The 12,616-nt window shown below is 41.7% G+C and overlaps 1 protein-coding gene across 1 annotated transcript in view; it reads left to right on the forward strand.

Moving 5' to 3' along the window:
* The first annotated feature begins 3,083 nt into the window (after positions 1–3,083).
* The window catches only part of fgf14 (fibroblast growth factor 14), a 90,080-nt gene continuing 80,547 nt past the window's right edge, over positions 3,084–12,616 (forward strand). The window contains exon 1 of the mRNA XM_084023053.1: positions 3,084–3,916. Within this exon, the coding sequence (XP_083879179.1) occupies positions 3,709–3,916 (208 nt within the window). The 5' untranslated portion in view covers positions 3,084–3,708. The remainder of the gene's footprint in view (positions 3,917–12,616) is intronic.

Below are 12,616 nucleotides of genomic sequence, written 5' to 3' on the forward strand. Positions count from 1 at the left end.
GCTACTGAACATGGACACACACACACACACACACACACACACACACACACTGGAAATCCCTTCAAGCGTCGACCATAACTCGGGCAGAGGCACAAGTTTCTAAAGTAAACCGCAACAAGCCGATCTTGAAACTTAATGCGTTTTACATTAAAGCCACAATGACGTGAATCTGAACCAATTTTGAAAATGTTTAATTATATTACACGACTATCATTTACACAGCAGATATTTGCATTGATGATGCCCGTGCATGTCTGTCATACTCTTATTTACAACACTGCTTCAAATCAATAACAGCTGTTCTTTCATCGTCACAGTGATCCTCAGTTTGGTCCAACATTATAGTATGCGAGTCCTTTCATCATTAGCCAGGATTACATGGTATTTTATTAGACTGTCATGGAAACTGCAGTACTTTTTCAGGCTTTTCTTATTCATGCCAGAAAACCAGGAAAAGACAACACATATCACAATACAATGATATCCAAAATCTAGTCTCATATAAGGATGTTGATGTATATATACTGCTCAGAACCGCTGCACTAGTTGATTTCATAAGCTAAACCTGAATACAGCAAAAGCTAGTAGGACACTGTTTCATATATCATACCTTTAAAGTACCATGTGTTATCAAAGTATTCTCTAGATATTTAGATATTCTTCACATTATAATATAACATTAATCCATGTGTGAGCTTTGATGTACATTAAAGCCTTCAGAGACCACAAGTAAAACTGAAACCAGTCCATTTATCCATATGCATGTTAAATCAAGTCCCCCCCCCCCCCCCCCCCCCCCATCAAGAGAAAGAGACTGTTAAAAACTCACAAGGGAGCTACATCCGGCCGCGGCCCGAGGCAATCAAAAAGGAGTATCCTAATGATCCCTGACAAAACCGTCAGACGATATCCTCCAGGGTGCGATGATACTTTACATTACAGTACAGATCGATAGGGAGGATGACATGAGAGGCCTCTGCAGAGGGAGGGAGCTGGAGAGCCTGCAGTGCTCTGCTCCTGCTTGTGCTGATCCCCCAATGAGGTCCATTTGACCTCGCAGGACTCAAGCGGACGCTCATCTGCAGCATACGCTTGTTAATTGCTTAAATAACTAGATCCACACATCATCTGAGATGTGTGTGGCCGTTGTGCGTGTGCACTTAACGCGTTAGCAGGTTCACAGCATGTGCAAACTATCAGTAATTGAAAAATTGTCAGGCGCCTCTAAAAAAAATCAATAAGTAATTCTTTACGGTCGGCCTTTAAAGAGTGACACGGCAGCGTTATGACGGCGTGTAAAGAAAGTCAATCAGGAAACATTTTGTTTCAAAGTGGCCCACATCCCCGAGGAACCAGTTGTCACTGACAACTGACAAGACCTGGGCGCCACAAAACTGGGTCATTAAAGTGGATTAATGCTGTAATTCAGAGATGAACACACAACACAACGACACTAATGAACCCCTCCAGTCTCTCATCAAGCTTCCCGCGCCGTCAGTTAATTTTGTTTGCACAATCTGAAAGATTTGCTCGCTCTCGACATCCGATAAAATAACTTTTTGATTACAACTCTTCCAGGCTGAGTTCTGTAACCGTCACCGGCTGCACAATTTAGAAGAATGGATTATCTCCAGATATCAGGTGCTTTGTGTTACATACAAAACGTATCACATGTCAGGGTGATACATGCTGGTTTTGGAGGTCATTTGGAAAACGGAAGGATCAATGAGGTGATCTTATGCGGTTTCCGTCTGAGAAACGGATCAACCTTTTACCCCCAAAGCTCATATTTACAGCAAGAATTCAATACTGGTCGCTCACTAATAACTTCATAATTACAAGAAAGAATAAGGGAAAAAATACAATATCTAAATAGGTAATTTATTCCATCTGGAGCCATAATGCTGGTCATTTGCAGCCTAACGGAGATGACTTCCTGGCAAACAGTATCCAACACCTGTGTGTGGGGTCAACACTATATTGGGCAACTAATGTGTCCACTTCCAAACACTGGCAGACAGACTGACTTCTGCCATTTGTGCTGGGAGGGGAGTCATGCTGACAGATGATTAAATCCTAGATGGGAAATAGGAAAAACACATGCAAGAGAAGGTGCACTAAAACACCAACAAAACAAATCAAATTTAAAATCTGTGTGAGTCTCAACCAAAGACAAACAATTTGTCTCTCCACAACCGCTGCCAGGAGAGGGCAAGCATGATCAGGGGAGAACAATGTCTTCTTCACCCTTTAGTCTGTGATGGAAATCTTTTAAATCCTTAGAGAAAAGTAGTCCTACAGTGGAAACGGTCGTCCCGAGCAACACTAGCAATCCTCAGGGACGAGGGAACAAAACAGCTAGTAAATGTAAACACGTAAATTACATCTGGATGTTTTAAATGATTTTGCTATCCTGCATTTTTTAAATGTTTTTACATTATAGTTTGAGATGTTTAAAGTCTTCCATATTAACTTTTCATGTGAACATGTTTTGGGGGTTTTCTGCAGCTAACGTTGAATTGAATGAATCCAGCATGCAGAATATAATAGCAATCTGTTGCAGTGGCCTGTAGGCGACTCTGCACTCTGCAGTTCTCTAATGCTTAGATGACTTGCACACATCCCCGCCGACCTATCGCAGGTGAGACTTCAACACCTGTGACTTTCGGCAGCTTTTTGTGCATCATTTCCCCATCGTTAACACCACCAAGCTGCAACAACTTAGAGCAAAGAAATCGCACGTCAAGTATAGGAAGAGGAGGGCTGTGAACGCGGACTCCTCCGCCTGCAGCGCTCACATCGCCCTCCTGCATTAAACCCCCCCTTCGCAGACACACTGCACATTTCCCGAGGATTCAAGCTCGAAACGGCTCGCTCGGGACAATAGTCTCGGTCGGATCATAAAAAAAAAAAAAAAAAAAATCCGAGAGCATCACTGAAACGACGGCGCAGAAACCACGTGTTTACGTAATGGAAAGCCAATCTTTCAATTTAACCCCTCCTCCCCGTCTATTTCTAACAGAGGTCCGACGCTGAAGGGGAAATTCATGCAAATGTTTGTATAGGCGCACCGTACTTTTGGAGATGACAGTGGCGTGGAGCTGAAAACGGGCTGGAGGAAAATACCACACTTCAAACAAAAAAGGGGGAATAAACGGCACACTCCAGGAATCACGGACACACACCAGGAACCCCAAAAGCCTGGCTTCATACACAGAGACGTTGCAGTGTGGGACTGTGAGGAGATGCAAACTGAGGTTGGCGCTATCTGACCTCGCCAAAAAAAGAATAATCAAGCTTTAACAGGCGAATTGGACTTGGATCCGGCAATGTGTCGTTTTGTTGGGGCTATCATTGCAGCAGTCTGTGCATAGGATGCATCCTCCCTTGGCTTTTGATGCTGTGCAGATCCACCCTCCTCTCCTCAGAGTGATGAACTAATAGGCAATGATTTTCTGCGCGGAAACCCACCGTGTTTCACTGTTTTCACGTTAGTTGTGTTTGTTTACTGGCGGCCCGTCTCCTCCCGGTGCGACACATGCAATTTACAGAGTGTATTTTCTATTATCGACTAGTTGAGGAGGCATCCTTTATACGCCAGAAGAAGAAAGAAAACACACCGTTATTACGAAGTCTTGACAGATACTGACTATATTTTTTTGGCCACGTGAATGAAAACGCATAGGACTTGGATATACCTATTTTTCTATGGTGCAATTGGTAGCCTTGTCCTGGAGAACTGATCCAATTGTGTTATTATGCAACCGCAAGGATCTCATCTATATCTGGGTGTTTAAGCCACTGGATTGCTCTTCGCCCAAATCAATGTGGTTTCTTTGGAACATTTTCAGCAAAGGAACGCATATGCTGCAGTGTCTTTGTGGCAAGAGTCTTAAGAAAAACAAGAATCCAAGTGGTAAGCTCATCACCATTATCACCTACTCCTCCGTTTCGCCGCGAACCGGCGATGTGCTGTGCGTGTGTACGCGTGTGTGTGTGTGTGTGAGCATCTGCGTTATTCGTTTGTTTGTTGTAATGGTGATAGATCTGCAATCATATTTATGCAGCGAGTGGATCATGCAGAGGCGCTGGGAGGGGGGAACAACTTATTCCGTGCTGCCTGCTACTATCTGGCGAGCCCAGGTTTTTTTCTTTTTGGGGGGGGGGGGCGCAGCGCACAGACACACAAAAGCCCCCCCTGCATCACCACGGCACCATGATCTCCTAACTTTTTAAATAGCGCTCTGACACGCGCACACATGCACGCACACACACACTAGATGCTATTTCTTATTTCAGCGGATGCAATCCACGCACAGTTATTCTATCCAACGTGATTTTTTCCCTTCTTCTCCCCCCCTAACCAGATTATTCCATCCCCGGGTTTACTGCTGCAGCATTCCCCCCCTCTGCAACACCACTTCTCGATTAAAATGGGCTATAGGCTGCACTCGCTATGTTTTCAAGCCAGCCAGCCGGAGGAGACAGACTATTCTTTTCATGTCTATCCCTCTGGCTGTTGCAAGCCAATATCCAGCATGCGGCATGCCTGGCGAAATGTGATTTTAAAAATATATATTTTTTAATATGAGCACTTGAGTTGATTTGTGTTGGAAGAAGCCTCAGAGCAGCTCGAGGTGCGAAACGGGGAGGGGGGGGCATAGAGCCTAGAAAGAAAGCCAGGCTCCACTGCACTAATGCAAATCCTTCACTTGAGCAATCGAAAAATAATTCAGATTCTGGACTTTTCTTTTTTTATGTGTGCAACCCTGCATTCAAAGTTTATGTTTATTTCAACAGGCTGTTGTAGGTATCGGTAGAAGAAAAGCCTCCCCAGGTGGACAGCGTAGTAGTGCGGGGGGGCTACTTGTTACCTCATGTTGGGGGGGTTTGAAGACGATGTGCTCGGCAGCAGTACGGTTCCTCGACACAGCAACTGCAGCACAGCAGATCATCGCCGTAGCGGGACGAGGCTTTATGTTGCCTTCCTGACGCTGCAGGAGCAAAACGACACATTGTTTACTATTAACTACGAACACAATTCATGTTTTAATACAATTATATTTAGCCTCCATAAGTCTCCAGCCCACACGTAGCCCCGACTTGTGCCTACAGCGATGATAAGTGAGCTACATCGGGAGCCACATAGCTAACGTCAACTAGCTGCTAGCTTTAGCCCTTAGCTACACAAGCTAAAACATCGTCCTTTTTGAAAAACACTTACCACCAATTTGTAGACGTTTCTAGATTCTTCCAAGACTCTTCTAAACACCAGTGGCGAAAAATATCCGGAGGGTCCACACATTTAGAGACGATTTAAACCGGTTTAAGTTGCTAATTTAACCGCTAACGGTTAGCGGCTAACCAAACGCACAGGAAGTGGAGTATCTCGTCGGTAGCATCATAGAAACGCCACCAAATAGGAATAATGTATATTTTTTTGTTTATTTATGTTTTTAGAATAATATATATGTATACAACAATAAGTGGTTTGTATCACTTTTAAGTTCTATTTAATATTTGCGTTTACATTTTTCTTTCGGGAATATTCATCGTAGCAAGGAGTGCGTCATTTCCGGTCGCCATGTTTGAATACTAAAGGGGGAAGACGTGCCGCGTCGCAACTTCGAGATAGTTTTTTTTATTTAATGTCGTGGAAAACGGAAAGTTGTCATTTTTCCCAGCTTTTTGAAATATTGGAAATAATCTGGATATCTACAACAAAACGGTGGTAAGTGTTGGCATTGCGTATTACCTACGAGTTTCTTGGCTTGTGTTATATCTTTGTAAACCTATGAAATGTGTGTATGTGGGGGGCGTGCTAGTCCCACTTGGGAAGTCGGGAAGTCACGTTCAAGTGATTTGTTATGTACACAAGCAACAGCTAATACTTGTGCTTTTAAAAAGGTCGTGGTCACCCTAATGTTGTGGTCACCCCCACTCCTAATTATATGACTTGAGGGGGGGCTTCATGTGCATTTCCTACTCAGAAGCTCTTTACCATCATTCAGATACCACTTAACGGCAGCAATAACCTGGTTTACCAAGACACTAACATCCCCAACATGGTGCTCAAACACCATGCACCATAAACGATCAAACCCCGAGACTCACTGTCAGGTGTTTTGAGAACGTGACAAAACCCAGCATGTTTTATTATTCATTGAATTATCATAATCTGATGTTGTGGGCACAATTATCATGTTTATTTTGTGCTTAAGCAGCAGGTAGAGCAAGTGGTTTAATGGGGGAAATGAAGTAGGGCAGGCTGACTGTGTTTGGGGGGTGCAGTGCTGCTGTTTCTTCTGACTTCTAAAACTTGCCAGCTCATTGAATGTCAAACAAATCACGCGACTGATGTGTGTGTGTGTGTGTGTGTGTGTGTGTGTGTGTGTGTGTGTGTATTGTTTTTCTTTTAGCTAAGGTGTCGCACACAACCTTAGAGGATTTTCTCGTTCCTTTTTATTTGTGTGTGTGTCTCATAGCCTCTGTGTGGCCCTCTGTCAGCGGAGGCAGGTGTTTCCAGTACGGTGCTCACTTTACAGGCCTAGATCTAGTGCTCCGGCTCTTCTTCGGCTGTATTTATAGTAACACAACATAACCCAGCATAACTGAGAGATGAAGCCAACTGGGCCGTATCAATACGACTGCCAGTCTTTGTCAACATAGAAACATAAAGTCACACAGCTGTATCTTATTCCACGCAAGGCACGCTTTACTCTACATCACCAGAGCGTCTGAAGAGGTTAAGAGTAGTGTGGATTCTCTTTAAAGCACCTTCTGCTCCAGCAGATGGCCCATTGTTGTTGTTTTTTCTAGTGTGGGTTAATGTTTATCTATCGGGGGGCAAAAAGTAGGTGAGATGATATCTTTTTGGTATTTGTTGTATCTGTGTGTATGTACAGTTTGTGTTTTTTCAGCCTACGATTATTTGTTTTTGTACATGAAAACTGGTTTTCACATCAAGACTTCATGAACAGAAAGCTGATGTACAGATTAGAAAGTGAAGCTCCACACTACTGTGATAATGTCGGATATCATTACTTTTAAAGTGATGTGTCATGGCTTGAGTGATTTTTAAAAACAACACACTAGTCTTTTTAGTTTCTCATCTTCTTGATATTTCTGTTTCGGGTCATTTGCCCGTTAATCTCTCTCTCTCTCTCTCTCTCTCTGTTATTATCTTTTAAGGTCTGTGCATCGGTTTCACTGTGAAATGCATTTTCCACTCAATATGCAGAAAAAGAGTGAAATAAATAAACATTCGCTCTGTTTTTAAATCTAAGTGGTGATGTGTTTGGTGTCGGCTGTTTCGATGCACAAATGAGACAGACATGTAAGGAATATATTTTTTAAATAAACTGCGTTTTTATGAAGAAGACAGAGTTTCTGTCACGCATGCTATTATTTACATTACAGGGTTTAAAGCATATCCTCCATTTTTTGAGTCCTCTACATTTTGGAAGCTGTCACTTTTCACATTTTTTAAATATAAGTTAAACCACCAAGAGTCCATGTTTAGCCTTTTAGTCTCTCTGTGCCTGTTGATAGTTAATATTCCTTCAGCTGTGTGCTGTTTTCCAGCAAACCTCTTGTTTTATTAGATTGTCCTTCGGGGTGGTGGTGTGGTCTGACTGGCATTGCTGACCAACCCTTGATGTTCACTCTCATTTCCCGGCATTGGTGCATGTGTCTGAGTGACCGTACTTCATTAAGTCAATTAAGTGATGAACTGGCTGAGTGGAAGGGATGGAGAGACGCAGCGAGTTTCACCCTGCAGCCTGTGTAGCGTTGATGAATTTGCAAATGACCAACATAGTTGTCATCTCAAAAACTTTGGGAACGTCACTGAATAGAGAGAGACAGAGCGTTGCGCGGTGAAAACCACGGCCATGGGAGGGGAAAGCACAGTATGCAACCAAAGGCTGAAACTCTAGCAAAATGCCTGTAGCTAGCATCGGATTTCAGCTCGCCAAAGCATTATTTCAGCACCTTATAGTCATGGTCTACGTCAGCCAGTTCCTCCTAAGACCACAGAGGCCAAACTGCATTTCCTGTTTGTATCCCCAGCTGTGCCCCCCCACACACACACACACACTCACATTGCCTAGCAACCAGAAATAGCATAGAGGAGTTAACTAACTTTTAACAATTCAAATAGAGCCAGGCTGAGAGTGTATTCTGCCGCGTCCTGAGACGCCGGGTTGATTTTAAATCCAACCATCACTGATGCGCCATGAATCTTGGGAAAGTTGGGCTGCGAGGAAACCATCAGTTGGATCCTCCGATTCCCGGGGAAATAAGGAAGAAGGTCAGGTTTCTGCGCTGCATTTGAAGGCGTCTTCAAAATATCCGAAAGGATACGGCCGCTGAATGATGAGGCAAGTTAGCAAGCTGTTAGCACACTAATGCTAGCTGTGTGTTATCAAGCTACTGTAGTTAGCTCAGGCACTTGCAAACATACTACACTCCTAGCTTTCTGTTTCATGCATGTTCCACTATAACACACATTTCTTACTGTCAAACTGTTCTCAATGAAGTGACAGAAATACACGAAGCCTAAAACTGACATTTAGATAAAATGCTACATAACGTTAAGAATACTTTGTAAGAATCTTGCAGTTTCCCCATTCTTCCCGATGATGCCTCACTTTTCTCTTCATAGAGGCAAACAGATGCTTTTTAGGCATTTTATTGTTTTCTGGAAGATGAAAGTGACGAGGAGGCACCTTCACGCAATGCAAAAGTCAATGTAGAGCAATGATTTGTTTTTTTTCTCCCTCCGGTGTGGGCCGAGGCTTTAGAAAATCACGTAGCTGTGAATGACAGGAAGTCTAATGAGGCCATTTTGGCGGTAAACATACAAAAATCCCGTTGAATGTGTTGTGGAGGACGTGCAGCCCGGTTGTTGCAGCAGAGAGAGAAGAAATTGCAGTGTGAAGTCAGTAGGTGGCTTCCTCCAGAGCGGCGGCTGTGCAGCAGTGGCTCATTGACAGCAGAGTGACAGTACAGGTCACAGAACACCCAGGCGTCCACGTGAGGACGGCTCATAGCATATCAAGTGAAACTCAACTTTACCGCGTGTGACAGAGCCAGGAGGCCGGATACCGAGGCTCCAGCTCTGTTGCTCCAGTTAGTTTTGCTCCGTGGGAATATACCGGAGCCTTAAACCGGAGCGCCGGCTCGACCTCACGCTGATGACGCGGTGACCCAAGATAATTAATCTGAGTCTGAGGCACAAATGGCCCATACTGACTATTGGAAGACTATAATCTTGACGATAATTTATTTGTGGCACTTATAGGGATGGGACAATATAGCACTCTCTATCGTGGATTGCAATAAAACACGCTCACAATACGTTGATTGTGGTGAATTTCCATTATCGACAATATCATACACTGTAAACAATTTCTGTAAATTTACGGCGGAATTTCAACAGTAGTAAGGTGTTTTTTAATAAACAGTGCTTTACTGTTAATATTACAGAAAATAAGTGAAATTACAGCTCATTTACTGTTTTTTTAACGGAACTCTAATGTATTCCTATTATACAACACTTTACTGTTAAAGTGTATTAGATAACAGTATCATGCATTATTTTTGGCATTCTGGGAAGAGCATTGCCTGAGCTGCACATGTGAAGCTTGTTACCTGCTATTCCTGATCCATCTCCATCTTACTAATTATTTGGTGAGTAGCAACTTTATTTGATTGTTTTATATTACATATTATATTATTGTTTGATTTGATTAGTTTTGATTAGTTTTGTTAGCATTGATGATTACAGCATATGCACATGCTAGAATGAGTTTGGTTAGCAGCTAGCTAAATTTTCAAAGCTGATAGTCAAACAACACAAGGAGCACATTTTAATTTCTACAAAGTTAACGTTTGTTGACCGCTGCATTTTGTCAGTGAATTAATGAAACTTTATGATAGTTTGTGTAAACATTTTACCGTCTATGTAATTTACTCTATTCGCACGAGATAAGTATTACCTGGGGACCTCTGGTAATTTGTAATGAGGAAGTTCTCTCTCTGTGAAGATGTTGAGCTGTCATATTGTGTCCTCCAGCTTCTGATGGCTCACTTTTCCGAGAACATTACAGATCTGATCCTACTTGCAGATGTACGTTTTCTTTTTATATATACATATACTATGTCATACAATGACTCATCTTATAACAACACAGTTTGTAATTCACTTTCTATGTCCTAGGGATCTGCCACTACAGCTGACATTGAGAGGACCATCAACATACCTGAAACTCCTCGTCTGATACTACTTGGTATGTTTACACCACTGCATATGCAAACAACAACATTTTCTATTAAAGGTACCAGGAGGATGTTTAAGGTTGGAATGTTATGGATTGCTGAGGTGTTAGTTCATGGCTTGGGACATTTTTTTTATCAGAATGGGGGGAATGAGGGGCAGAAATGTTAATTTTGTATGCAATATAAGTGTAAGTTGTTGCGAATATAAGTTATTTTAGAGCTGATCTCTCTCTCTCTCTCTCTCTCCCCCCCCCCCCCCTCTCTCTCTCTCACACACACACACACACACACAGGCACACACAGGCAAACACACACACACCCCCACACACACACACACACACACACACACACACGCACACACACACACACGGCTACTTGCAGGCTGGATTGAGAAACCTGGTGTCTTCGAGTGAGCCGTAACTCTCCTGCCGATGTTCTTGGACTTCCACACTAACAGTACTGTATATGTTTGTAATACTCTTAATATATAAATGTTCGTAACACTGTTTTTAACATGTCATTTTAACATGTAATACTGTTTTTAACATGCAATTTGTTCAGCGTGTGAAGTTTTTACATGTAATCTTTACATTCAAATAAAAGTAAAGTGCAATAAGAAGCTGCTTTTTCTCTTACATTTTAATCACAGGATTGAAATATCAGTAGGTTAATTTATTATGGTTTGCCTTCCGTGGCCAGGTTCAAACAGAGATTTAGTGAAACCTAAAGTCAGTCACATGTAACATGTTTTTCTTAACAAAAGTGCCTTTAACTGTGTGCAATCATATTTTTTTAATAGATTATTGAAATGTATAAATAATACAAACTAAATAGTCATTTAATTGTAAAACACAGTGAAAGTAATTTTAAATATCAGTTTACACTGTGTTTTTCATTTACAAGACAAAACTGTAAATTGAGTAACAGTAAAAATATGTAGATTTTACAGAAACATAATGGCAACCCAGCTGCCAGTTCATTACTGTTTTTTTACAGTTCACACTGGTTTTTTTATTTACAGTTTAAAGCTGTAACTTTGAGTGACAGCAAAAATATGTTAATTTTACAGTAACATAATGGCAACCCAGCTGCCAGTTCTTTACTGTTTTTTTACAGGAAAATTTCTAACAGTGTACATTTTGTCACAAGTGACTTGAAAAACCTGAGCTCACTGTAATCGCAGATAAGAGAAAAATAAGACACTGACATATAAAATACATACACAAATATGTTGTTTAACATGATTTTATTTGTTTTAAAATGGTCTTATGCGTGTCTTATCTGGGACGCGATAAAAACAGTAGTTTCTTAACGTAATATGAAGTGATTTCCAGTTTTTTTTAGTGCCATTTTAAGAGGGTTTTTAGCATATTTTGACGAAGGGATACCACAGTAAAACTATTTTGGCCACAATTATCATGATGTGAAACCTCGTGTCTGGTGGCACATAAATCATTCAGAGACCAATTTATCGTCTCATAAACTGTGTTTACACTGTGTGCTGGTATATGCTGTCGTTGACAGCTTCACGATCAGGCTGGTAAAACCTTTCTTTTTTAAAGACCAACGACTGCGTCAGCGTATTGAAAGTCCTCTTCATCAGATGCATGTCCATGTGTCTAACTGCTGTTTGCGGTCATGTCAAGTTCAGTGTAGAACATTAGGTTTTCACTCAGCACTGTGCTTTGCTGAGCAGAGACTTTTCATAGTGTAATCTGACATTACATATGCATTTTAGATTATGCTGCTGGTGTCTTTTCTCCATCTCTCCCCCCCTAGAGCCAGAGCTATATATCTCAAATTCAGCTTCCCCCCCAAAAAAATCATGCCTGCTTGATTTTTCTACAGTTAAAAGACGCTTGATTAATTTGTGTTGCATACCCACACGAGTTTAATTTGCGGTAACAGAGAAACGGTGGTGTAATTAAAGGGGATGGGTGAGTTTCAAACAAGAACTCCCACAATTGGAACAACAACAACAGCAGGGTTGGCTAAAAATATCCTCCTCCAACCAGCGTGGCCTGTTGGGTTCCTACAGAAATGTTGCAGTAAGTTTGCAAATGGCATAAATTGCAGAAACCTTTCTGATAATGCACATGTTTGCAGACTCTGGTTTGAAAACAAATCAAAAAGCAGGCCCTTTGTTTGACCTTTTTGTGTCTAAGAATAGCTGAAAGAGCAACTTTGAGTATGAGTGTTTTTAAAAACTAAGAGATACATGCTTTTGTAAACAAGAGATAAAGTCGCTTGTATGTGCAGTTGGTCAACAAACATCGGCCGTGTGCCAATTCACGTTTACGCACATTTTGACGTGTCACATTACACAGTTTGATAC

This window comes from Eutrigla gurnardus (genome assembly GCF_963514095.1).
Source record: "Eutrigla gurnardus genome assembly, chromosome: 12".
NCBI lineage: Eukaryota > Metazoa > Chordata > Actinopteri > Perciformes > Triglidae > Eutrigla > Eutrigla gurnardus.